The 25037-nt window shown below is 46.8% G+C and overlaps 1 protein-coding gene across 1 annotated transcript in view; it reads right to left on the bottom strand.

Moving 5' to 3' along the window:
* The window catches only part of ANKLE1 (ankyrin repeat and LEM domain containing 1), a 220754-nt gene extending 212057 nt beyond the window's left edge, over positions 1 to 8697 (bottom strand). Inside the window, exon 1 of the mRNA XM_069648922.1 lies at positions 8306 to 8697. Coding sequence (XP_069505023.1) covers positions 8306 to 8370 — 65 coding nt within the window. The 5' untranslated portion in view covers positions 8371 to 8697. The remainder of the gene's footprint in view (positions 1 to 8305) is intronic.
* Between the last annotated feature and the right edge of the window lie 16340 nt (positions 8698 to 25037).

Here is a 25037-nt window from a genome sequence, read left to right as displayed (position 1 = left end):
ATGTGCTAAATGCTGAAAGTAATGTGTGGTAGCGCCTCCATTACACATTAGTGAGCTACAAGGAATATGCTGGCCTAGTAGGGGTGGAAGGTTACATTATGCCTTGTACATAGACAGGCAGGGCGGAGGCCCCAGTTTAGTAACTGATAGAGACATTATTGGAGTGTTTGGAGCATTATAGCACCTACATAGCGCTTAGATAGTCAATCTAAGAAACGCTAAGGACACTGAGCTAGGTGTGCAGGCCTGGTAGAGCTTGCTCACATGGGGTTAATTAATTTCAGCTTCTCTTAGAATATTCTGTTTCTTGCAACTGTAGCTCTGCATGGCTTCGTAAACAAATCCTCTTTCCCTGAGAAGGCCTGGTACGGCCTTACCCACACGCTGATAAGACACATTCCAGTGCTTTCGCAGACAGGACTCCAAGAGAGAGGTACGAGCACGGAGCATCTCAGAGAGTTGGGTTTTTCCATGGGCAAACCTATATTTTGCACAGGGAAAGTTCAGGAACTGTGCGTCATGTTGATTGACGGCACAAGAGCACAAAAGGTGCACCCAGAACTGGGGGGGGGGGGGCGGGGGGGAGAGATAGATCCACGAACTTGGTTCAAGCAAGAGCGAGTGCCCGGAACAGGCATCTGCGGCCCCCTGCAGCGCTGTCATCTGAGCGGGGCTGGAAGCAGTTAGCTTAAGATGACCAGGGTGTCCAGTGCTGATTAATGATACCATCTCAAGGGGCGTAAAACTGTGTTTCTCTATCTTCATTATTGTTTTCCCAAGTGATGCTATATATTTAATAAATGCTAAACTTATACTGAAGGTGTCATTTCTCTAGAGCATGAGTTCACTGCTTGGCACGATAGGACCTGTATTTTGGGCTGAATTGGGTGATTTATGCTAATAAGGGCTGGCCCCGAGGAAGATTTTCCCCTTTTCAAGACAATGCTCTATGCCAGGATCCTTGTGTCTGAATCCTACATTTGCCTACGCATGGCGTTACTCTACTCCATTGCCGTACAGTAAATATATTATGCTCTCTAGCTTCGCTCACTACTGAGAACTAGCACGCATTGACTCTAACCCTCTTCCACCCACACAGGGCTGTATTGCATTACCTGTCTGATTAGTGCTTTTCCCCTTGTGCTTTTCATATTTGCTATCCTTTGCATCTGTTTACTCAGTTCTACTCTTGCACCTAACACTTTTGCTCCTACCATCTCTTCTCAATTGACTAGCGCAGACACTTGTATTTACACAAGTGTCTACCCTTACCGCCTTCTTGCAATAGCCTATTGGGATTAATCAGTGCCTATAGCTTATGTCTACACTACTCTCGTTGGTCTAGTACATACACCTGCTGCTCATGTAATATGTGCCTTCTGTGCCTACTCCACCTTGTGCGCTTATTGCTTTTTGTGGGCTTACCTTGTGTTATACCAGAACTAGCCTACCATGCTTTTAACTGTTCACACTGCTGCATATGCCTTGCAGTACCCCACCCAAATAACACTCACCATTTTCATTTGTTTATAGTACATACTCATGCTAAACACCCCTGTACTATATCGTACTTTCTTTTGTTGACCCTCAGTCCAACGCAGTACATTACAAGCATGCCTAAGTTACTATCCTGAAATAGCTTACTGTGTCCATGCCTGCTACATACTCCTCCCACTGGGTGGCTATACTTGTTTTCCTGACCCAGGTGCTATTTTGTGTTTCAGCCTTTCCGATTCACGCTACATGGCCACCGGACAAGCCTTCCCAGCAGGGCTTACCGGATCTGCTCAGTACTGTTCAGCACTACCACCAAGCGCTATTCAGTACCTGAACAGACCTTTTTCGCTAGCACGTGCCACTATGTATTGGGAATACACACCTTACAATGCTAACAACCTCACACCTGGCCTCAATTTTAAGTTAGTATCCTTGACATGGTCACTTACTTTATACCTTGGTACCTGCCCCTCAGGTCCTACACCTACCAAAACTTATACCCACCCTATGCTCCCCTGCCCTACATACCTTGGGTACATCATGCCTTCCAACTTAAATGAACAACTGAACACCTCTGCCTTGCCAGGTATCACACAGAATTATCCTAACTCAATAATGGCATCATCACCACCCACTGCCAACCCTTACCTCAATTCACCAGCCCTCTGGATTGAACACTTTTCTACTAAGCCAACTCCTAACCAACCATGCTTGGTATACACAAGGAATTCTTGACTCTGCTCTAGATACATGCATGCCTCTTACCGCCACACTTGCTATACCAAGCATTCTAACCATGCAGTACATTCTGCAAGAGCCTTCACCACCCCAATACCAACCATAACCAAGAACACTATATGCAATACAAGTACCCCCTCACCACAGAAAACTGTGATCAAGGGGGCAATGATTAATGCCAGGTCCCTTACTGCCCACGCACTGACATGGCCGACTTGATCATAACACATGACCTTGACTTCATCGCCATTACTAAAACATGGCTCCATGCTGCCTCAGGACCACTTCTATCACTTGCCATCCCCTCAGATTATACCATTATCAGAAGTGATTGGAACACCAGCCAAACTAAAGGAGGTGGCATTGTCTTCATACATAAAGATTTGATTAGCCTTTGCATCTCCCCCACACAGCAGATTTCATCACCTGAGCTACTCTCATTGAAACTAGCCACATCTCCCAACCAGACTATCACACTTCACCTTATTTACAGGCCTCCCGGCCCCATATCTAGATTTGCAGAAGATTTATCCTACATCCTTGCTGACAACACAAACTAAATCGCAAATGATCTTAACCTTGGTCTCCAAAATCCTAATGATGCCACAGCACTTGACCTGTCTAACACACTAATAAACTTAGGCTTTACACAACGCATTAGTGAACCAACACACATCAAGGGCAGAACCCTTGACTGGTTAGCAGACCACTGAGTCCAACCAACCCTTGGTTTGGACAAACCACCACTTAATTACCTTCGGCATCCCAGTAAAAAAACTAGCGTTACGCAGGACATCGCGCCCGCATTGTGCGCAAGAAATGAGAGATATAACTTGCAAAAAACTGCTCCCATTTCTCCTTCCATCCCTCAACGGACTTTCCTCCTCTTGCTCCGACCCCACTGTCCTGGTAGACATAATCAGAGCATGCTCAAATCCCTTGACCTTATTGCACCTATTAAATCTAGGAAACCTAAGCCAAATGCTCACCTCAACTATTGGTTCACACCACAGTTGAGAGTACTTCGTAAGGAAAAACGTACCCTAGAAGCCTGCTGGAAAAGTAATCCCTCTAAAATGAACAAAGCTAGTCTTGCCTTAGCCACCTTGAACTAAAAAGAGGTCATCCTCCAGGCCAAAAAAGACACCTATAAGAAACAAATCGTACAAGCCAAATCTAACACTAAAGAGTTGTTCAAAAGCCTAAAAATTGGAATCCCCGGTCACTCCTCCTGACACGTTTACTAAAGATAGCACCTGGTGTACCAATATTCAGAAGGCCCTCCTTGGTAAAATAGCTACACTACAAGCCAAAATTAACAGAAAAAAAATTTAAAAAAAGAATCGCCCTCCAGATTAGCCTGCAATACAAGCTCCAGCATGATAATTCCAAACCTAGCTCTCACACTCAAACCATTCAGTTGCTCGCCCCCTCTCCACATCTCAAGTTGAAAATATCATCAATAATCTCATACCATCCAATTGCCAGGGTGATTTATGTCCTGCCCCTATTATCAAGGAGGGTGCACATTACTTAGCCCCATTCATCACTGCCTTTATAAACTCATCATTCAGCACAGGTATTGTCCCAGATAACCTGAAGGATTCGTGGGTCATCCTGCTTAAAAAAAACCTACATTCGATGCCAGCATACCTTCAAATTACATGCCTATCACCACTGTGCCTTTCCTGCTAAAAATCTTGGACCGAGCAGCCTACCTGCAGATCCAAGACTATCGGGAAAATAACAATCTGGCTTCCGTCCCCGTCACAGTACGGAAACTGCCCTTATTGACCTCAAAACCCAGATTGAAGATTTAAAAGACAAAGGCAAGCTAGCCCTTCTACTACTTCTTGATTTATCAGCAGTGTTTGACTTGGTCAACCACCAAATCCTCTGTTGTCACCTCAAATCAGCTGCCCACTTCTCAGACAAAGCCACTGCTTGGATCACCTCTTTCCTCGAGAACAGATCCATGAGGGTGGTCTCCCCCACTGCTGCTGCTGAACTATCCCCAGTCCCTTGTGGAGTACCACAACGATAGTGTGTTTCCCCCACACTTTACAATGTGTTTACGAAACCACTGTTCGATATCCTGGACTATCTGGGTGTCACCTACACAATTATGCGGAGGACACCCAGATAATCATCTCCAACCGGTGACCACACAGCTGACACTTCAGCTATAAATACCATCTACCAAGTCATAAAAGCCTGGATGGCTCAACACGAACTTTGTCTCAATGATGAAAAAACTGAGCTTCACATCCTGGGTTCCCATCAGAGAATCAACAAACTAGACCCCTCTTTCAAATCATTCGTCATTGATGGCAACATCATCAAAGTTACGAACGACACCAAAACACTAGGCATATATCTTGACTCCACACTATCCCTCTCCAGACAAACCAATGCATTATCATCGGCCGCAGCTTACACCTGTAAGCTCATAACAGCCTGCCGACCCTTCCACACATCAGCCAACTGTACTACTTTAGCCAGGACCCTGGTTATGTCCAAAATTGATTATTGCAACGCCCTCTATTTAGGCACAAACCAATGTCATCTCAACAAATTACAGATTGATGGCATTATTTTGGACAGAGCCGCAATAAACATTCTGAGGAACCACCCCATTTCTGACACCAGGCAGAGCCTTCATTGTCTTCCAGTGTCACAAAGAGTTTCTCTCAAAACTCTAGCCCTGACACATAAATGTCTTGCCAGCCTAGCGCCCAACTTCTTGGCCTGCAGATTTGCCTACCACACTTCCAACAGACCTATTAGATCTGCTCAGGCCAATTGCCTCTCCATACCTCGCTTTAAGCTACAGAAATCAGGCGGGATCAGCTTCCCAGTCCTTGCTGCGAAACTATGGAACTCACTCCCAAACCCACTCAGAGCTGAACTGTCATTCCCTGCCTTCAAGAGCAAGGCCAAAGATTGGCTGTCTACCCAAGACCGGTACTGGCACTAACATGCCTTCACCATGGGTGCTCTTCTGCTTCATTGTATAAAGTTGCTTGTTTATATTTCCTGCAATCTTACTGTCCTCATATTTACCTGTACATACCTTCTGTCTGGCGACTAGCCCTTGTTTATCACCACTGTTCTGCTAGCCTATAGAACTGTAAATTTGTGCTTGCTTCTCTTCTACTGTATATTACCCGTATACTTTGCTTTTTTTAAAACTGCGATATAACCTGTTTATTTTTGTATGTCAATCCACCATGTAACATAAGTGATGCGCCCGGATGCCCTTGGGCCAGGTGCGCTATATAAATAAAATACAAATACAAGCAGGAAGGCAAGATGGTTAAATGTCACGCTATTTATTTAGGGCTCGTAGGTTGCCCAATGTCATGTACGAGTAACTCCTCCAGTCCAATTTTTCCTTTGCTTTGTGGGACGTAGCGACGTATTTATAAGATGAAAAGTAAAACTACCAGTCCAAGAATGCAAGAAATAAATTCAGCACAGGGTTGAGCTACTATGAAATAATATACATTTCTCAAGCAGAATTATGTTAACACGTACTGCGGCAGTATTGTTAACTGTGTTCACTGAAACAGCCTCTTTCTAAACCTACCTGCCTCTACAATGCGCCCTTTGCAATTTATCCAGAACAGGACTGCAAGACTTATTGGCCTCAAGCCCAGGGATCGTGTATCTCCAGCACTGAAATCTCTCCATTGGCTCCCTGTGGCTGCAAGGATCAAGTTCAAGACCCTTTGTATCGTCCTCAAGGATTTCTGGGGCCGGGGAACACACATCCCCCAACTTTCTCTGATTAACCAGCTTGCTTCTCGAGCCCTTCGCTCATCCACCTCTAACTCGGAGGGTCCTACACTTCTCCAGACAGAGTGGGGGGGTAGATCCCTTTCCTCTGCTGGGGCCTCCCTCTGGACCAGTCTCCCTGCCTCTCTGAAACTTGAGAAGGACCCCCTCCGGTTCCAGAAGCAAATCAAGACCTTCCTTTCTGCTTTCTCTCTCTTGCTGATGTGCCTGGCTGCTCCGCACACTGGTCACCTGGCCATCCACTGTACTTCGGGTTCAGGCTCCTGCATGTCCAGTTGCCCTTGCACTGCCTCGAAGCCTCCCTTGGATTTACGGGTCTGTATATGCAACCCTACAGTCCCCCGATTCTTGGCACTTACAAGCCACTTACCGGCGGCACTTATGAGCTATCTGCATTTTTCCCCCGGCACTTCTCCCCGTCCCCCCACCCGCACTTTTGCGATCTGAATGACACAAGGACTAGTAAGATTGTTCTTTTGTCCTCCCTTCCTTGTCGCGTCTAGAAACACTTGTGTACAGGCGCGTTATAAATGATCATTATCACGGCACTTTCTATAAAAAGATATTTTTATAACATAGCCTTTGTTTCCCCTTTAATGGGCCTGTCCTGCTGTTCACCTTTTACCTACAAAATAGTGATAGAACAAGGGCACGCTATATATATCACCCCTGTTCACTGTAAATGCATGAGCTCAGCCGTCCTCGCCGTAGCTCCCGGAATATTAAACACCAGTCACTGACCACTTGAGTAACCTTTTCAAACCTGTGGGCCATAGCGTGTTCCCTCAAGTGTTCCCATCATCTTCGGATGAAAACCAGAGGAGTGACTAATTAATTTATTAATAATCATGAAAAATATGTCAACACAGGTGTTTCGGCCTAAAGGTATCCAGGGTACAACCATCCCTAGTTTCCCCAGGAACAATGTTTTGATACTGACTTCATCAGGACTAAAAAGTAAAATATTCGACACACGTTTTGCAGTGTTCTTGGTATTGTTTCACAGTATTTTTGGTTTTACTTTTCGCTTTACATATCAACAAGAGTCCTAAAAATCAAGAAACACAGACTCAGTATTGACTGCTAATATACCATATTTATGCAACAGTGTGAATAAATGTACAGCGTGTACGGGACTAACCTGGTTATGTGCCAGGGGTGCTTGTCGAGCCAAGTACACTTCACTTTCACACATTTTTGGAGGACCACAGCTATACTCCTAGTCACCGCGCACAACCTGTATATCCGTACATGATCAATTGCTTAACCAATCACTTTCTCATAATTAATTCTTTGATAGGTCTGCCTACAATTAAAGACCTCTATACAATGGAATTCATCAGACACAAGTATTATATTGTATTGGTCATTTATACTGCGCCATTTGTATGGTCTCAATGTGCTTTGTGGTTGGAACGCATGTCATATAGCATGTCCTTGTTCTCTCACTATTTTTGTTATGAAAATGTTTATATTTATTGACTGATGCAATCTTTGCATAGACGATTTATATCTATGTCATTTTGCACTTTAGTAGGTTACTAACCTCACACGTAGATTCAGAAAGTTGTGTACATGAATGTTGGTTTCATTTAAAATTAAAGCTGCATTGTTTTTTGCATTAATACTGATCTGTTTGAAATGTCTGTGTCCACGATTTATATAGTCCCGCGCCTTAGTGTTGGGAATGAGCAGCCCCTGTTTCAAGAATCTGATAGGTTTCACCTCGGAGAGGGGTATGCAAATTACCCCCTCATAATTGAATACAGTGGGCGTGGTGGGGCCCGACTCAAGCCCAGACATGCCTTACTGTTAAAATGCAATGGACACAAAGCACAGGAAATTCACACAACTACGATTGTCCCTCTTTGGAAGTATAACCTAGAGTATTACATCCCGCAACAAAGTAACGATGTATTTAGAACCACGCTCTGCCCCTTTGTTACACATTTGTTGATAAAGTGCTAGCTTTAAAAATAAAAAATAAAAAATTTTAAAAACACAACTAAAGTAAGCATCAGCTGTGTATAGAGAGACAGAACAGTCCAGCACTCAGCCAGACCCTGCTTCTTTCCTAGAGAGCTGTTGGCGTTCTAAAAGACCCTCTGCCAGATACGGAGCACCACATAAAACACATGCGAGGCACATGTGGTGGTCCCGACGCCCCAGGACAGTGACACCATTTAGTAAAGGCGCAATAAAGCCTGACTTAGCATAGGTAAACACTGGGTGAAGGGGTAGGGCAGGCGTGCGCGGTGGGCTCGTTTCTTACTCGGAGTCCTCGTTCTCAAGCGCCTCACACAGCTTCCTGGCCATCAGCCGTCCCTGGCCGCCCATGGTGGGGAAGTGCAGCTGGGCGGCTCAGCCCCTGGTCTCCTGGCACCTCCCGGCCTCCGGCGCCATTTCTCCAGGCCCAGGTCTTTCAAACTTCCCTCTGCCCGGTCAGTGTCTCTTCCTCTTGCGTGCCATTGGTTCCCGGGAACTTGTGTTGACGTCTTAGTCCCCGAAAACAACGCGTGTCTGCGCCACCTACTGGTTGGAAGCCGTTCTCTCTGCTGCAGGATACCACCATCTCACAGCATATCCAGTTATTTCGCATGGAAACGTTGTTTTTTTTTATTGCTGTATGCAGGGTCAGTGTTGTATGCTATCCTGCACCCCACGGTAGCTTGTGGGAGGCAGTGTTCGTCAATCTTCGGAGACACGCTCACTTTGATAACCCCGCCCACCCACAGATTGCTACAGCCATACAAACAGCATCAAAATGAAAAATGAGAAAATACAGCCTGATAGCCGCCCTACAGCAGCTCCCTTCCTGGGATTGGCCAGTGATGTCTTTGTAGCTCTGCCCCTGCCCATTCCTGTCATCTGTAGGGGATGTAGAATATCACACAAACCAAGAGCACAACAGAAATGTTAGCTGTGAACAATTCAACTCATCAAGCACTACCCGTTTCCCAGTGTCACATCCCCCCACCCCCCAGACACACAGGCTGCTTAATAAACCCGACAACACGTTTCTTTTTTCATAAGCAGCAAAGGCTTTAGTATACATGATGGTGACTTTCCAACTGAAAGGCCCCAGTCACCATGCAAACCTGTGACATTTAAAGCGAGCAACACAATAAAGCACCATTTGAAAATGTTTTCACACCCATAACATCTAATAGCTTCATATCCCAAAACGTAAAGTGTGCTTTTGGGTCCTTAATTGAATGTTCTTAAAACCATACATAACAACACACTGGAGGTTTGTGAGAAATCTCCAAACCTAAGTGTGTTTTTTACGCCTCTTTTATTGTGTGTCTGAAAGCCTGAAAATAAAGTGGGTAAATGGATATTTTGCCTCTGGCATCTTATAGTTTTGCATTCAGGATGTGGAAAATAAAGGTACGCTGATATTCTTTCAGCCTAACATGCTACTATAAGGATTTACAGGTTGTCATGATGCTTTACTATGCAATTTGTGGATTTTACAATTAAACTCTATAGGACAGTATTATTGTAGGTCTTGACAAACAAAACTTAAATATTTGTTCCAAGTAAAGCCCGGAAGAAGGTGGCCGTGCCCAAATTGCACAGTGGTTTAAAATCCCTGCTTCGCTGTTTAGCAAAAGTGGGTGATCCTGTGCAAATAATGTAATCTCACACTGGGCCTCATAACAAGTCAGGCAGTAACCCTGCTGTGCTACCGGCAGGTTGCCGTCAGATTTGCAAAATTTACCGGCACCTGGCTTGCCATAAACACCAGGGAATTACGAGCCTGGTGTTCCGGGAAGTCAGGCGCCGGTAAATGGTAAATCCCCATTCCCATTTGAGTCCCATAGGACTCAATGGGGATGGCGGAAGCACCGGCTTCCGTGAAAGTCTGCAGGCAGGTGCCTTTCAGCCCGCCAGGTCTGACCCTGGCAGGCAGGATTGCACCCACCCGCAGACTCGTAGTGTGCTGGTCCAGTAACAACGATGCTGGTACACTTACCGGTACCATTGTTACCGGACCGGCATACTCGTAGTGAGGCCCACTGACTTCAACTGCAAAAATTGGAGTGCTCATAAGGGATTACGTTTACACCCTCACAATAGGACAGTTTTAATAAGTATAGGGACAAATTAGCTCCTCTGCTAGTGGCCCCAATACTGTCACATAGAATTGCATTATTGCTGCACTGGCCCTCCCCCAGTCTCGTATCACTTGATTTGACAGGCAGACATAGGGCCTCATTATGAGTCCGGCAGTAGCCGTGCTGGTAAAAACGGCACGGCTGCCGCCAGAGTCATTTTTGTTCCAGTGCCCGGCAATGGGGACTTACTGGGGCATTACGGCCTTGGCGGGCCCTACGGCAGGGTGCCGGAAAATGGGCAGGACGGATGTACCGGCACTGTGTGCAACAGTGCCGGTGCATCCGTCAAGGTCTGAGAGCGGGTGACCCACTCGTAGTTTGCCGGTCCGAAAACAACGGTACTGGCAAGTTTACCGGTACCATTGTTTCCAGTCTGGCAAACTTGTAATGAGGCCCATAGTCTCACCAGCCAGTAACTGTGGTAGAACCAACATTACATGTTCTCCCCTGTTGCTTCCAGCCACTGAATTTGCTCAAGCCTCCAGAATACTGCCCCACACTCGGCTATGTCTTGTTATGCAAGAATATTGAGCCTCTAAGAGTTGGACCAAACATTGGGAGCAAAGGTGCCAGGAATAGCCCTTCAAAACAAACAGTGCGCAGGAACTAGAACATTACGTCTGCACGTAATACCTTTTACTTAAACTCTACAAGCTAGTCTTGGAGGAAAGGTGGGGGCACCAAGCAAGCTCTGCAGCAACACAATCTACTGCCAAACGTCCACATCCAGGCCAATGGAAGAGTTGTATTTAGCTCAGCTTGGACTTGTGTATTTATAAACCAGTTATAAACTTATTGTTTTATGTTAACAGGACTCTGCGGCTGTATATCCCTGGTGCGTAGCTGCTGGGTTCTTCCCATCCATGTTTGCTGTATACTTTGCTAGTAAGCAACAAGGACATCACATTAGCAGAGAATCAGGGAGGCCGGCATGGCCTTTCAGCTTTTTCAAATGAAAGGGGCCTCGAGCCTCAGGGTGGCGCCAGCAACAGCCTCCATATCGCCACTCAGCAGTGTAATAACACAGCAATATATTCCTTTATATATTGCTCACTTTCTGAGTCTTACAGTGTGCGCTTGCAGTGCTGCTGCTGGAGCCCGTCCTGCCGTCACTTTGAGGAAAACAGAAATATTATTACCTACTTTCAACACTGTTTCCTCCATGTCAGCCACTTTCTTATGAAGAAGGTTCATTCACAACTATTCAGCGGTCATTCAGTCTTTACAGCTCACTGCTGGCTCGTGATAATTGGCGGCTATTAACCTTATCTTTATCTCCCTTATAATGTATGTCCTCCACCCCACAGGGGCCTCAGACTGCTTTTTGCTCTAAGCAAGGGGAGCCCCAACCATCATGTTGAAATGGTCCCCCACACATCTTCACCCGGGCCTACAGCGAATATTCCATTATGTTTAGAGAGGACATTATGCAGTGGTCGAAGTGGGCGGGAGCAGACGGGAGCGGTGCTCCTATACTTCTTTTAATTATGTTTTACCGTTCCTATTCTTTTATTTGAAAAAGATACCATTCCGGAATGGTTTTGTTTTAAAATAAAAGTGTAGGAAGCAGTTGAAACTTGCTCTTTCAGTGAATTGCACTGGACGTACCTTTAAACAGCAGGCACATTTGTTTGGGGGTTTGTATTCTGTATGGGAGGGGGCGTGGCGATGGGGTGTGTGGGGGGCAGTGCCGACCAGTAGGGAACATAGTTCCACTACTTCTTTTCATTCACTTCGACCATTGACCTATGGGCACCACTACATCAAAACTAGTTTGCCCTGACATACCACACGTCATAACGTTGAATACTATGCACATGTACTAGAGGTGCAGCATTCATACACTTAGAAGAACAGTACAAACAATTTTGATAGTGGGGGTGCAAGATATCATGGCCTGAACAAACCTACAGTAATTCGCATCCCTAACTCCCTGAGGTTAATTTACACTAACACAAATGGTCTGTTTTATTTTTACTCAGGTCCCAACCAATCTAAAGGCACCATGTATCCCTTCCCTGGACACCCCCATACCTTTTAATTGTGGGGGTGCAAGGTATCATGGCCTGAACACACCAATGGTAATTTGTATCCCTTGCCTCCCTGGGGTTAATTTACACTGACACAAGTGGTCATCCTGTTTTATGTTTAATCTGGTCCCACCAATGCAGAGGCACTATTTAGCCCCTCCCTGGACACCTCTGTGCCTTTTGATTGTGGGGGTGCAAGATATCATGGTCTGAACACACCTACGGCAATTCACATCCCCTGTCTCCCTGCGGTTAAATCACCATGACACACGTGGTCATCCGGTTTAATGCTTAATCTGGTCTCAACCAATATAGAGGCACCATCTGGCCCCTCCCGGGAACACCCCCATACCTTTTGATTGTGGGGATGCATGATTGGCCTGGACACACCTACGGTAATTCGCATCCCCTGTCTCCCTGGGGTTAACTCACAATGACACAAGTGGTAATCCTGCTTTATATTTATGTTGGTCCATTTGAAAGCTTGATCCCAGTCTGACCCCACATGTTCATAGCTATCTCTGAGGCAGAAAACCCAAGTAGAGGAAAGGGAGGAAGGGGCGTATATCTGAATAAGGGATTAAAGGAAAATAAAAAGTAATTTTTGTAGTTATCTGTCTGGGATTACCTTCATTATGTAATCTGATCAGTCAGGGGGATAGGACATAACAATATATGTTTTTTTTTCAATTGTTTCCTCTTGGGGCTTCTTAGTGGTAAGCAGTGGTCAGTCTCGTTGGTCAGATGAGAGAAAGGTGATACAACATTCATCCTTGCAGATGCACAGTACCAAGCGTTCTCTCACTAGTGCCCCTCGGGGACTTGACACCCTGGGGCCATATTGCAGTCACATTTTAAAATGTTCTTTACTGTGAAGTAAAAAGACTAAATTAAAACTACTGGAGAGGCCTTTGGGCGAGCGGCGCTATTCAAACAATCCTTAGATAGATATGTGTGTCCTTTTACCCTTGAATATTCTAGGAGGATATCATGTACTATTTCAACTCCAGTTCTAGAAAATGTGGATTAGGATTTGGATTTTGGGACCCTGTAGGTAGAACACATGAAGCCCAGTGGAGTGGGTTGATTTTTCAGAGAATATGTAGGTCAACTGTGATTGCAAAGCTTTACCTGCTGTCATCACATACCCCGGGATGCTGACTGACAGCTGCAGTGACTTGTCAGAGTACATTATTTTGCAGGTTTTTTCTGGCAGGGCTTCTTTCAGTGCAGACGTGAGCGGTATGGTCAGTTATAAATTGTTCCGGAAAGAGTTCTCATACCTACATGCTTGCACAAGGCATTGTTTTATTTCTAAATTTCAGGGGAGACAACTCATTTACGTATTGTAGAGGGAAGCCCCTTTCATACAACTATTGGTGCAGATATGTAATGTTTGTATGGCTCATTGATTCATGAGCAAAGTCCTTGAAGAGGTGGAGTGTTTCTGCATCAGGGATAGCATAGCCCCTGGTGAGCTTTAGACACAAATGGTCAGTGAGTGGACAGACTTAACATAACAGAAATTACCATTGAGGGGTTGACGTAGAAACAAATTGGTCTCTTGAACTGCCCTTTTCCATAGTTTAACCAAACCCTGCTGTGCTAACAACAGACTATTTATTGTGTCAATAGGGTGAACTGCCCCTCGAGTAAGGTAGATACTCCCATGGATGGTATAAGAACGCCAGTCCTGGAATTACTTTGTATGTCTTTGGGTTCTGTTTAGTTATGCCTCCGCATAGACACACACTACAGTCCACAGGACAAAGAAATGCCAAATCTCTGACCCATGATATGATATATGATATGATATGATATGATATGATATGGCATTTATAACGCGCCTATACACAAGTGTTTCAAGGCGCGACGAGGCCTGGGAGGGGAAACAGAGGGAAGACAAAGACAGCGATCCTACTAGGCCAGGTCACATTGAGATTGCGCAAGTGCAGGTTAGGGGGAGGGGAAAAGTGCAGAGAGAAAGTGGAGGGGATAGTGCGGTACATAGAATAACAGTAAGATAAATAAAGGCAATAAGTAAAGGCAATAAATAAATAAATAAGTGCAACCAGCAGGTGGCAACGTTAAGTGGAGCCATCAGGTGTCAAGTGCTAGTCGGGGCTGTAGGTATAATGGAACAGTCCCCGGGTGCAAGGGTTGCCAGGGGGGCAGTGCAGCTGTGTAACTGGCGAGGAGGGGACCTGGGTCCGAGATCAGAGGGTAGCCAGGTAACCAGTGCAGTTTCAGATTCAGTCAGGAGATCAGCAGGGGAGAGGAGGAGGGAAAGCAGAAGCAAAGAGGAAGGTCTTGAGGTGCTTCCGGAACTGAGCTGGTTCTCCCCAAGTTTTAGAGGGGCTGGGTGGCTGTTCCAGAGGGAGGCCCTGGCAGACGATAGAGATCTACCACCAACTTGCTGCTTGGAGAAGCGACTGACCCTGAGGGAGTTGGAGGTGGATGAGCGAAAAGCTCAACGGGGAAGATATTTAGGAAGAGTGAGTTGAAGGTATTGAGGTCCCAGACCCCAGAAGGCCTTGTGCACAATGCAGAGGGTTTTGAGCTTAATCCTCGCCGCTACTGGGAGCCAGTGCAGAGATTTCAGTCCTGGAGAGATACAATCCCTGGGCTTGAGGCCAAGCACAAGTCTTGCAGCCCTGTTTTGGATGAGTTGCAGAGTGTTAATCCATTCATAGAGTTCTTGTAGATATCCTTCCATCATTGAGTTTTCTTCTTGTGCATCTTCTATTTTGCAGATGATTTGTGTGTCGTCTGCATAGTTGTAGCATGTAAATCTGTGTTTTTTAATGAGCTTGATTAGTGGAGTAAGGTAGATATTGAAGAGCAGTGGGGCTAGGGATGATCCTTGTGGTACTCCACAGTTGGTGTCGCTTGGAGTGGATAAGAAAGGTTTATTCCAGATGGTTTCCGTTCTGTCTGTTAGGAATTATTTTATCCAGAGTAGGGCCAGGTTGGTGATTCCTATTTCTTTGATTGTCTTAATGAGGAAGTCATGGCTGACTGTGTCGAACGCTGCAGAGAAGTCCAGAAGTTTCAGAGCTGAACTTGTGTCAGAGTCTGCATTTGTCTTTAGATCATCACAGATTGAGCAGAGTGCCATCTCAGTTCCTCTCTTAGGTCTAAACCCAACTTGTGCCTGGTCCAGCAGTTGGTATTTTTCTATATGTTGCTGTGTTAGACCATAGACATAGGTTTCAAGTAATTTTGCTGGGTATGGGATGTTCGAGATAGGTCTGTAGTTGGAGAGGTCTTCCACGTGGCCTGTCGTCTTTTTGAGCAGTGGTCTGATGTATACCGATTTGAAAGAACGCAGCACTTTCCCTGTTGTGATTGGTTGAAGAGGTTTCTGTAACATTCCAAGGGTGTGCCTTTTGTGAGGATTCATTTGTATATGTCTGTAGGGCAGGGGTACAATGGGGAGCCTGCTTTTTTTGCTATTTCTAACCAGCTTCACGAAAGTCTCTACTGATATTTGGGGGAAGCTTTGGAGTTTGTTCTGGGGATCCTCAGTTGGGGAAGTGGGTTGTGTATTTTGGTTGACTGGTCTGCTTTGTATGATTTCGTGGATGACACTGATTTTGATTTTGAAGTGGTCTGTGTGGTCTTTGCATAGTTTCACTGAAGGCACCGGGGTGTTGTTGCATCCAATTGGGTTCCTCATTTCGTTTATGATGTTGAACATTTCTTTTTGGGTGTTTGTGGCTTTGGTGATTCGGTTGTCGTAGTATTTCTTTTTTGCCTTTTGGATTTCCATTTTGTATGAGCGGATTTTTCGTTGAAATTGTGATTGGGAGTAAACCATTTTGCCATTGTTCTCTTGTGTGATGGGGTGAAGGGCTTTTCCTTGGAGATATTGTTGATTGTTTCTATGATTCATTTATGAAGTTTTTCTGTCTGTCTATCGAGTTCGATTTAGTCGAGTTTCATGATTGATGGTATTGTGAGTTCGAGTTGTTCTAATAAGTTATTGGAGGTCATTACGACCCAGGCGGTAAGTACACCAACTTTACCACCATGGTGTAAAGTACATTTACACCATGGTGGATGGCAGATTTACCGCCCCATTCCAAGGTGAGTGGGGCGGTAAATCCCCATTTCCCATTTACCCTTCCCCATTCCCATTTTTGCCCCATAGGGCATAATGGGAGTGGGGAAGGCGCTAATTACGGCACCGTAAATTACGGTGCCGTAATTAGCACCAAGGCGGTTTACCGCCATGGATTTTAACGCCTGCTAAAAGCAGCCGTTAAAATTGGAATCAGGCATTAAGGGTTAACGACGGCGTTAACCCTTACCGCCTGGGTCGTAATGACCTCCATTATCTTTTATGGTTTCTTCTCATGACAGTCAGAAGTTTATTGGGTTGTTTGGCTGCTTTGGCAGGTTGCCTGATCACAAATGGAATGATGAGGTGGTTGCTCCAGAGTATCTATATTGGCGGTGCCGTGGCGATAAGGTTTCTGTTAGAGAAGATTGTGTCAAGTATGTGTCCTGCTGCGTGTGTTACTTCCTTAACCAGCTGATGTAATCTCATTGTCTTGAGATGCTTGACTAGCAAATTTTGAGAGTTTGCATTTTCTTCTTAAAACCAGATGTTAATCCCCGAGGATTATCAAGTGTTCATGTTCGATAGCCAGGTTGGTGATGGCTTCTGTGAAGCTGTCCACTGATGCTGTGTCGTATGTTGGTGTTCTGTAAACCAGAATGAATTTGATATTTGTTTTGGGGTCCATTGTCAGGTGAAGGATTAGGGATTCACAGTTTACGATGTTTAGTGGTTCGTCTGTTTTTGTTTTCAGATGCTTTTTGTATGCCATTGCAAGTCTTCTACCTCTTTTGTCTTTCCTGTTTACCTGTGAGCACTTGAAGTTGTCGGGAAGGCAGCTGTGTAGTGTGATTTTGTAGTTGTTATCTAGCCATGTTTCTGTAATGAATAGGATGTTGATACTTCGGTCGCACAGCAGGTCGTATATCTCTGTGGCATGTTTGGACATCGATTTTGCATTGATTAGATTGCAGTGGATCATTTTGATGCAGTTTATTTTAATTTGTATTATTGGCTTTGTGTCGTGGTTGTTATGTTGGTATGCTTCCATGTTGCTCTCCGGATGTGGTGGGTGTTCAGTGTGAACTGTTTCTTTATTGAATTGGTCTGTTAGATTAATTATTGGGTTGCTGATTTCCTCTGCTTCCAATTCTATATTTTGTTGTATTTGGGGGAGGTGCCCTTGTGTTTTTGTGATATGTGGGGTGACAGCGTCTATTTTGTTCATTTCTCTTCTTGGTGTGTCTCTTCTTTTTCTGTGTGCCTCCTGTGTGTTTTCAGCATGCATAGCCAGGTCACAGGTGGTGGGATGTTCCCGTGCCTGGTTAGTTGCAAGCTTTTCGACAAGGAACTATTACTTTCCAGGAACCTCCAGAATAGAAAGCGTAGGACCAGGAAAACAGGCTAAAGAATCCTGCATTGTGTGTCGGAGATACCCAGGTCCCTCCCGTGTCAATAACCAAAGCGGGGGGAATCACCAGCCGCCGTGGTACCATCCTTGGCTCCAAGAACAAAGCAGCATGAGTGAAATCAACACAGCCAGTGAGTTGGGGAGACTGATACAAGACCGGTCTGTGTTGAGGCCAACGTTGCAAGCAGCAAAATTGTATGACGAGTGCTGGAACGAACATTGTTAAAACATGTGTGATAAGAAGAGTAAAGTTGAATTGCTGATGACTGACTGAACTTTAAAAACAAGATACAATACCTTTGACAGAATGGCCCGCCACCGCGTGGGTGATCAACCGAAGGTCTCTGTAAGGTATTCAGCTGAGGAGTGGCAAAAGTGGAATTGAAAAAAATGTTATATCAAGAAGATAACAAGTAATTGTTAATCGAAGTGGTTCTGCGATATGTCAAGTAAAATGCTGTGCACTGTCGAAAGTCTTCAATTTTGAAGAAGTAGAGAAGTTGTATATGTGAAATATTTGGTCAAGACCCTGCATAGGGATACCAATTGTAGATTATGTGTCAAAGTGGGTCTGAGTGCGGCGGCGGAAGACCCGGGGTGAACAGTAAATCACTCGAGAAGTTGTATATGTGAAATCCTAAGAAGTAAGGAACTTTAATGTTTGTTGTGTTGGATCAGGCCATCTGAAATAAGAGACTTTGAATGACGAAGAGACTTTGGCACAGAAGGCCCTGATGTTGAAGTTTTGACTGCATTCTCGTGCTAGAGAACTCAGAGAGTGTGCTAAGCTCGAGTGTGACGCCTTGTCCCATGCTGAAAACGTGGGGAAGGGAAGCGAATGGCTTGAATATCCTGACATATCATTTCTTGAACACTTTTCTTTTGCATAACATTGTTTCCCACACTATTTGTATTTAGAGGCAAGGATTGGCAATAGGTTTATTAGTATAGGCCCTTTTATTTTCACAGACTTGACTAGACCTGGGGTATTATGATTTAATGGTCGTAGCTTGCTCCCATCTTTACATTTAGGTTTAGATAGGCATTTTTCAAACCCAATTAAAGTTCAATAAACGCCCTTGAACTGTGATCACTTGTGTCTGTCTTACTGTTTGATACCAAGCCTTCCTTATACAGCCCCACAGACACATGTATTAACCTTGTTAGGTTCTGATCAGATTGACTCCCAGGTGCCCAAGGATGATCCGTTGGATGGCATGGGGTATGGTATTGTCCTGTCAGACAGGCTCAATGCCATGTGATAGATCTGTGCATAACATGCGAAGAGCACAGCAGACAGACCCGCTGATGGCTTTGTGTGTGATGATTACATAGCAGATTCACTGACATGGCTCTGTGTATGATAAATACACAGCAGATTCACTAATGTAATGGCTCTGTGTGTCATCCAGTATAGGCACAGACTCACTGACCTGACAGCTCTGCATTTTACATGTGAAAGGGGCACATCAGACAGACTCACTGACATATGAGGAGTCTGTGCATCACATCTGATAAGCCACTGGTGAAAGTGTAGCTACAATGTGAGGGCTTTGTGTACCACCTGTGATAGGCATGGAGCAGACAGACTTGCTGACATGAGATGGCTTTGTGTATAATGTGTGATAAGCACATAACTGACAGACTCACTCGCATATGATGGCTATGTGTAGAAAATGTGACAGGCAGAGAGCCGGCATATTCATTGACATGTGAGGGCTCTGTGTATCTCCCGTGATAGGCACACAGCACACCTTGTCACTGACCTGTGATCACTCTGTGTATCACCTGTGATAGGCACATAGTAGACAGACTCACTTGCTTAGGATGGCTCTGTGTATAAAATGTGATTGGCACATAGCCAACAGATGCGCTGATATGTGATGTCTCTGTGTATAACATGTGTCAGTCACTGAGCAGACATACGCGCTGACATGCGGTAGCTCTGTGTACAGACTGTGACAAGCACATAAGTGGCAGACCCGCTGTCATAAAATGGCTCTGTGTATCAGCTTTATTAGGTACTGCGAGAAACCCAAGGGTGTCCTTACATGTAATTCCCTTGGAACCTCTTCGCAGGTGGCCAGGGAAAGGCCATCACTCTTGGATCCCAACCATGGGGGCAGATAAGCGAGGGGGGAGCACCTGGGTGGAGAATACTTGGGGATTGGAGATGATATGTCCTCAGGTGAGATACAGTATTCCACACTCCCTTCTCTCAAAGAATCCCCTATCCCAAACGCAATCATGGGATATTGTTACCCCTACCCTATTGACAAAGAAAATGATAAAAGATTTTGCCAGTCTAGAGGCAGCAGGAGGATGGGGAAAAGGGAAGGGGCTAAAATTGGGGTACCCTTAGGAGGGACATGGTATCCCCCTTTGCCTAAAAATGACCTACCTAATCCTCCCCCAACCTTTATGGGCTACTACAAGACTGCTCCCCTCATTTCCCCACTTTTGACTGTTAAATGTTCTAGGAAAAGGAAGAGGAGACAGAGTAGTAAACACTACTATACCTTCCTTTTACCACACTGGTACTGGGACGAAGAAGATGCCTGCAGAGAGTCAGGCATGTCCCTTTATTCATGGTCAGGCAACCCCAAGTAAAGACACACACCTGAACCTGTTAACTGGTTGCAGGTGTCTAAAATGAGGGTCAAAGAAGCACAACAGGGAGGCTGCATGGGAGAGACCAGCAGAAGAACCCTCATGTATGGAGGCAGCTATGGTGGGACCAGCGCATGAACCAGGTCGCCGGCAGAGACCCTGAAGAACTTGTGTGGCCCAAGGCAACGTCGTGACAAAGGTGTGGGAGCCTCCAATACAGAGTGCGAGCAGCAGGGGCTGTGGGAGAAGCCTGGAGAGAAAGAGAACACCGTCCGCATCGGGAGAGATGCCTTTGAGTGCAGGGAAGACTGCCCGGCAGGCGAGCAGGGCTTGCATCAGAAGGCCCGACTGCCTTGCGTCTAGAAAGAAGCTGCAAGGGCCGTCAGAGGGAGCTGCCATCAGCAGGTGAGTGTCAGAAGGAACACTTGGGCACCATGGCGCTCCAAACAGACCAGAAATGTGAACGGTCTTTGAAACAAATATTGAATACCGAACCGAGCAGAAACTTGAAACTACATATAATGAGTGCATCATGAATACCGAATTGCATGAACACTTACAATTGAGCATAACAAATGCATTGTAGGGGGCATGGCTTGGCGGCCATGCGATAGAGACGCAGCTCCCTAGAGCTCTCGCATGATCCAGCAAGCCGATCCGAAAGGCTGGCACAAAACACGGGTGCCTAAAGGTCTGAGGCACAGTTGGGGAGATGCTAGGGCGAAAACGGAAGACGGAAAGGCCAGGTGAGAGCCCGAAGCAAGACATGCACTGCCTCACAAAATGGCGGATGCAACATTGTGTGGGTGAGCCCTTGCTCGATTAGCCCTGCGAGTGGCATTGTGGTGGACAAGAGAGATACTAGACGCCTGCGCCGGCACAGAGGGGCACTTTAACACCGAAATCGGACCCTTATCTGGAAGAAGGCGATCCGAAAACACCCGGGGTGGCTGGCGGACCGGGATCACACTACTGCATGCACAAGTGCGACCAGATCTCTGCAGCACCGAATTGAGAGCGAGAAGGAGGACCCACAACGAAGGACAACGGGCGAGTGAAGCCTATGAGGAGAGGCTGTAACAAATAGAGCCGAGGAGTAAGAAGAGAGAGAGAGGGGAGAGTGGGGCCCCCAGCGTCGGGACTCCGGAAAGGTGGGTAGGCAGAAGGCACCCTAGAGACTCTTCACCGTCACCAAGCGGGGCACAGAACGCCCTGAGCAGCTCGAGAAGGCAAACCTGCAGGAACCTGGATGGCAGACCTGCCGGGGCAAGCTGGAATCCAAGAGCACACGGAGCTCGCTCACAGGCTCTTCAAGCACGCCCGCCGCATTATCCTTAGGTGAACACTTAAGCTGGGTACAGCCCCAGTGTCAAAGCGAACAGTCTGAGTGCTGCTGCGTACAGAGACAGCAGCGAGGACAAGAAGCCGCAGGCCAGGCTGCATCGGGCTGCGAGGAGCGCCAAAAAACCAAGACACCGTAAGCACTACATTGGTGGAGGGACAGCCCCTGGGAACTATCAGTAACAAACAGCCCCCAGGGAAAAGAGGAAGATCTAGTGGGCACAGGGGCGCCCACAAGACATTGCGGGGTGGGGGACCTGAGCGGCAGCGGCGCGCGAGGTGACTGGAGGCAAGGGAGAGGAGGGGGGAACAAGGAGTGCCACAACCCAGTGTGATCCAGTGGGGCCAATTACTACCGGACAGCACCCCACATGAGAGAGGGCAGCCCTGGGAACTGTGGCATCACGGCCGCTCACCTGGAGGGACCACGGCCCAAACCAGCCCGAACATGATTTGAAGAGAGAGGAGAGGGGGGCAGACCGACGAACACTGAGGCTTCTCACGCCAGCAGTAATAGCCCAATAGCAGGCCACCTGCAGCATAGTGTTGGGCAGAGACCTCCAGGGGCGCTTGATGACACCCCACACAGGAGGGTAGACACAATCCACCGGTCACATCACCGCAGTTCCTTGCTGCAGCGGGGGCCATCCCCGAACCAGCCCAGCTAGACCCAGCACGTGGGACAGGAGGACGAGGCTCGACGGCAGAAGTGAGGACAAGACATAATGAAAGGGACCCAGAATCCACGGACAATCAGCATGTGGCCGGTGGCTCACACCAGTAGACGAGGAGGACCAATATTGTATAGCAAGAAAAAGCTATATTACGAGGGAGGCCACAGTCCATTGGCACATAATCTTACACTCACTAGCCGCAAAAGGGAGGGCCTGGACTCAAATGGACACGGGAGCATAAACAACCCCAAAAATGACTATGTAAGGGGAGGCCCATCCAGCAACCAGTGCACCACAGTACTCGCCACAAGGGGAGCCTGGACCAGAGACAGGCAAGCAAGTCGCAAAGGCGAGCCACAGCAACAACCACAGCTGTCACGCCATAGTCTCTCTTCACAAACGGGGCCCTGATGGGGCATGGACACAGAAGAAGCAGAGAGGTGCAGAGCAACAAGAGCTGCAGCAGGAGAGGACTGAAGCGACACAAGTACTCCCACGACACAGCAGGCCACACTGGTAGGCAGGGAGCTGCTCCAGGACACCCGCTGGAAACAAAAGCGGCGGCAGAGAGGAAGTGAGACTGGGGCCCCGAGGCAAACGAAAAAGCGCCACCGGTACAGGCATTTCGCAGAAGCAGAAAGGAGGGAAAGGAAAACAAACCAGCAGGGAGGCCTTCACCCGGAAGAACGAGACACCCCTGATGGAGACACCAGAGAAGCTGGTTCTAGTGCATCCGCTCCCACACAGGTCGAGAAGGGAAAAGAGGAGGGCCGCATACTCGAAGCTATAGCGGCGCTGAAAACATCACTCGAATATAAGATGGACGAGGTGATGGTGGACGTGGGACTTCTAAGGCAAGATGTAAGGAACCTGTCAACGAGGGCCAACACCGCAGAACAGCAAGTGCAGAGTAATACAGCAAACTTAACTACCACCCAAAGCGAAATGAAGGAGGCGCTAGATTGTATACACGCCCTGGAGCAAAGGGCCGAGGATGCAGAAGGAAGAGCCAGGCGTAACAATGACCGTATACTGGGGCTACCGGAGGGTGAGGAAGGCAGAGAACCCACAAACTACATAGAGAATCTACTGCTCCAGATGGTGGGAGCAGGGAACTTATCCCAGGGATTTGTGGTTGAGAGAGCGCATAGGGCCCTGACCAGGAAACCTCGCACAGGAGCACCCCCAAGACATATGATTGCGAAGATTATGAACTTTAAGGACCGAGAAAAGATCTTATCATTTTAGAAAGAAGGTGGGGTGATAACAAGGAATGCTCTCCTTGCACCTTGGTTTTACCTGCACGGGAGAGAATATGCACATTAGGGCAAGGTTGATTCAGTGGATGTACAAGGCTCGGTCATCAGTGACATTGGCAGAACAATCAAGTATGCGTTGTGAAGGTTCCTGCTATCTCAGTGAAATGTTGGCATACATCCTTCATCTTCTGAGACGTGCGTGGCCTGAGGTTTACATGTAGCAGTGTATCAATTGATATGTGGATTCCTTTGTGTGTCACTCTCATGTTGTACACGCACGCTAGTTCCTATTTGGTTACTTCCATTGTGGTGTATGTTGTGCAAGGTGCAACAATCAATCAATGGACCATTTACTGCATGCACAACCCCAGTGTCGAAATGCCACAGTACTCTGTCCATTATCACTGGATTGGGGTAGCCTTATGTCTGCATGTTCATGTAACACGTTGTTAGGCCATGTGTCGTGGCATTCGCTATGGCTGGTGTTGCGTTTGCTACTTGGCACGGTCATGTACATTTGGCCAGGCATGTGATTGCCAAATCAAGGGTCAGTATCTCAGGGATGGTTATGACTCCAACTACTCGTGTATGGTGGCTTTGTGAATATACATACATTAGGACTCTATTGGCATGACTGTCTAGTGGCCAGGTTGGAATGTCTCTTCTGTGTTAGTGTGGGGTGCAGCACTGCAACACACAAGATGCTCAGTGGTAGTTGTGCTTCCATATTTGACTGTGCTTTCACAGGTATGTGACATTCAGACTGTGTTCTGCTGTGTTGAACGTGTGCAAGGTTTCATGTGCGAGGCTCTGCCATGGGAATGTTGCAGTGCTTCTGCTGCCTGTGTTGCATGCTGGCATGCAGGGATTTCTCTGTGTATGCCCCCCAGCAGATAAAATTTCGCATGCATTTGAGGCTAGTTGTTTTGTACTCACCCAACATCAATGTGTTTTGGCCATGGTGCCTCTCCATGTAGACTGGCAGAGTACTGTTGTGAAGAACCATGGAGTCGTGGGTGGATCCTGGGTAGTGGGCACAGCAGTGCGTGAAGGTTAGGTCAGGGCTACACATCATCTGCACGTTCGTTGAATGGTAATTCCTACGGTTCCGGTAGGCTGCCTCATGTTACCAGGGGGCTACTAGTGCTACGTGTGTGCATTCCTGGGCTGCTATGATGTTTGAGACTTGCGCAATGCCATTGAACTGGCCCTTGAGCTGGATGACCTGTGCCTGTGTGGCTGGCAATGCGATTTGCTCATTGACATGGGGCAGCAGTGCATCCAGCACCTGTCCCAACACAGCACTGAAGGTGGACTGGGCCATGCCGTGCATCATGCCAACAGTGTGTTGGTAGCTGGCAGTCCCCAGGTACTGTAGTACCAGCACAAGCTTGACAAATGGGGGCACAGCAGTGCTGATGGCTATACGGCTGCTTATGTCAGCCTGGATTGAGTCCAGCAACTGCGTGATGGTTGCCCTGTCCAGCCTGTACTT

The sequence above is a fragment of the Ambystoma mexicanum genome, chromosome 1p, assembly GCF_040938575.1.
Source record: "Ambystoma mexicanum isolate Mex_15411 chromosome 1p, UKY_AmexF1_1, whole genome shotgun sequence".
Classification (NCBI taxonomy): domain Eukaryota; kingdom Metazoa; phylum Chordata; class Amphibia; order Caudata; family Ambystomatidae; genus Ambystoma; species Ambystoma mexicanum.
The sequence above is the reverse complement of the archived record's forward strand: the minus strand, read 5'-3'. Positions and strand labels throughout refer to the sequence as shown.